Below are 2,500 nucleotides of genomic sequence, written 5' to 3'. Positions count from 1 at the left end.
CTTTGTTTAGCTAACTTATCTTAGAAATTTAGTATTGAATTTATCAGTATCAAAACCCTGAGAGCGTAGGAGTGTCGCACGTATTTATGAATACTCTCTGTGATTTTTTTCTTTTTTTTCTTTTTCTTTCTTCCTAGTAAGGGTCAATATGACATCGACTATTATTCAAAAAGAGATCCCAATGACAGTTTAGAATTGCAAATTCATATGACAAATCTACCGCTGACCGTTCCCAAAGTATAGCAAATTTTAATACGTGACACTGAAAAGTAGCTTCTAAAAATATATCTATGCATAATTAAATGTCGCCGGTTTTTTTTTTTTTTTTTTTTTACCAAACGTTAACTTGGTCGCCTTCCTCCTCTTGATACACGAGACCTCACTTATGAAAAAGATCTCGTCGTTGACTGGCTTTGATTCATCAGGTCTTCCCTTCCGCTGAATGGACTAATCTTAGCTCCCCCATGTAGGAGCAGGCTCCCGGGATGAACGAGTTAACCCCTCCACTTCTTGCTGCCTCTGTTCAATTGAACAAAATTATCCCGTGCAAATCCGAGCAAAATTCTATAATGTACAGTAGCCTCCATTTCTATGTACAACAGCGGCTGGTGTCTACTAACGACCTGTGGGAAGCGTTTACAATTGGGTCGTAGATTTACGACGTCAATGAATTTTTTATGACCTCTGGGACTTATTCGGATCATAAATATGCGACATAAAAAGTCGGCTTGCTATGTTTCGCTGGAGATTTCCGCCACTGCAGTGTTTATAAATGGAGCCAACTGTACAAGAGAAGAATTACTTTTGGTGACTGTGGTGACTTATTTCGTGAGTATATGGCCCGGAGGACGATTCCTAATGTCAGCGATATATGATATACTCCAGTGTGTAATATACTGCTATTATTATCACGTGCAAATGTTTATAACACAAGCACCTACGGACTCCCGCCTTTCCTGTAACACAGCACCAGACATCCTGTGTCTAAAGCTTGATACATCACATGATACTATTACGGACACGATACCTGACCCATAGCACGTAAGTACAATGCAAATATATGTTTTGTTTATGTTGCCTGAAATAGCTTTGTTTACAAAAACATATATATATAATCATACTGTATATGAAATGTTTTATATAATCGAAAATGAAAGATATATTTGCATATCGCCAATATATTATCGAACAGGTTTGGTAGCCCACGTAAGAACCTCATCACCTATACCACACAGACTATCACGTGTTCCCACCACGTTCACCAGCCCTGTGTAGTCTCACACACGTAATCACTCATACAAGTCCTCACCATTACTAGTCACGTGGAACATCACGTGTAACCGGCACGTGCTCAATGGCGCGCATCATCTTGTCCAAATCTTAGTCATACATCTTCACGCATAAACACACACACGCACGCACACACGCACACACACACACACGCACACACACACACACACACACACACACACACACACACACACACACACACACACACACACACACACACACACACACACACACACACACACACACACACACAAACAATCATTCAAGCCTCCCGAAGCAGCACTTCCCCAGCGCACCTGTGCATCCTGAGATGGTCGCTCCTGCGGAAGGTCTTGCCGCACACGGGGCACGAAAGTGGCGAGTGGGTCCTTTCATGCACCAGCAGGAGATACGCCCTCGGGAACTTGCGTTCGCATACACGACAGACATACGCCCGACCTCCACTTCCTCCCTCGCGCCGTGCTCTCCGACAGACACGTCCGCCCTCTACGACGGCGAGGGCTGCAGCAGCAGCGGCCGCTGCAGCCATCTGCACCGCAGCCGTGGCCACGGCAGGGCTCGACGTGCCCTCTCCGTCGCGCCATTGTAACAGTGAGGTCTCGCAAGGTGTTGTGCAAGGTGATGCGCAAGGTGTCACGGAAGGGACGGACTCCTGCTCTGAAGAGGACATCGCAGACATCTCCTCGCCACCCATGTTGTAGGGGGAGTACCTCTCTGACGACGATATCAGCGCCGCCAGGAGGTGCATGTGCTGGCCTGCGGGTTCCTCACCCCGCCTACTGCAGAGCAGGGGCGGTACGAGAGGGCGGCGGAGGTCGGGGTGGCAGCGATGCCGACGGTATCGGCGAAGGCGGAGGAAGAGAAGGGGGGGCTCTGTCAAAGGGCAGTACCCTCCTGACGTAGTCTTGAGAGAAGAAAATGGTGGGTGTAGGAAGTGTAGGGGGCGGTGTAATTTCTCCTCAGCAGCGACGTCAGCGACGTCAGCGTCGTCACCCAACGATGGTGTTCTACGTGGGGCAGATGCGGGAGCGCCCTCGTCGTCGTCTTCGTCGTGATGGTGCCAGTCAAGCGACTACGACCGACGGTCTGACGCCGCCGAGGCGACGCGACGGGCCGTAGTGGTGGTGGTGGTTGTGGTGGTGGTGGTGATGGTGGGGAGGTGGGGTTGGGGGGTGGAGGGTCTCGGGGCGCGCGGGTGGACGGGGGCGGG

The 2,500-nt window shown here is 49.5% G+C and overlaps 1 protein-coding gene across 1 annotated transcript in view; it reads right to left on the bottom strand.

Annotated features, from left to right (window-relative positions):
* LOC143024262 (uncharacterized) overlaps positions 1-2,333 on the bottom strand; it is a 12,472-nt gene extending 10,139 nt beyond the window's left edge. Inside the window, exon 1 of the mRNA XM_076183047.1 lies at positions 1,587-2,333. Within this exon, the coding sequence (XP_076039162.1) occupies positions 1,587-2,038 (452 nt within the window). The 5' untranslated portion in view covers positions 2,039-2,333. The remainder of the gene's footprint in view (positions 1-1,586) is intronic.
* Between the last annotated feature and the right edge of the window lie 167 nt (positions 2,334-2,500).

This window comes from Oratosquilla oratoria, chromosome 4 (assembly GCF_046742065.1).
Source record: "Oratosquilla oratoria isolate Oo_2021 chromosome 4, ASM4674206v1, whole genome shotgun sequence".
Lineage (NCBI taxonomy): Eukaryota > Metazoa > Arthropoda > Malacostraca > Stomatopoda > Squillidae > Oratosquilla > Oratosquilla oratoria.
Note: the sequence above shows the minus strand (reverse complement) of the source record. Positions and strands in the feature narration are given on the sequence as shown.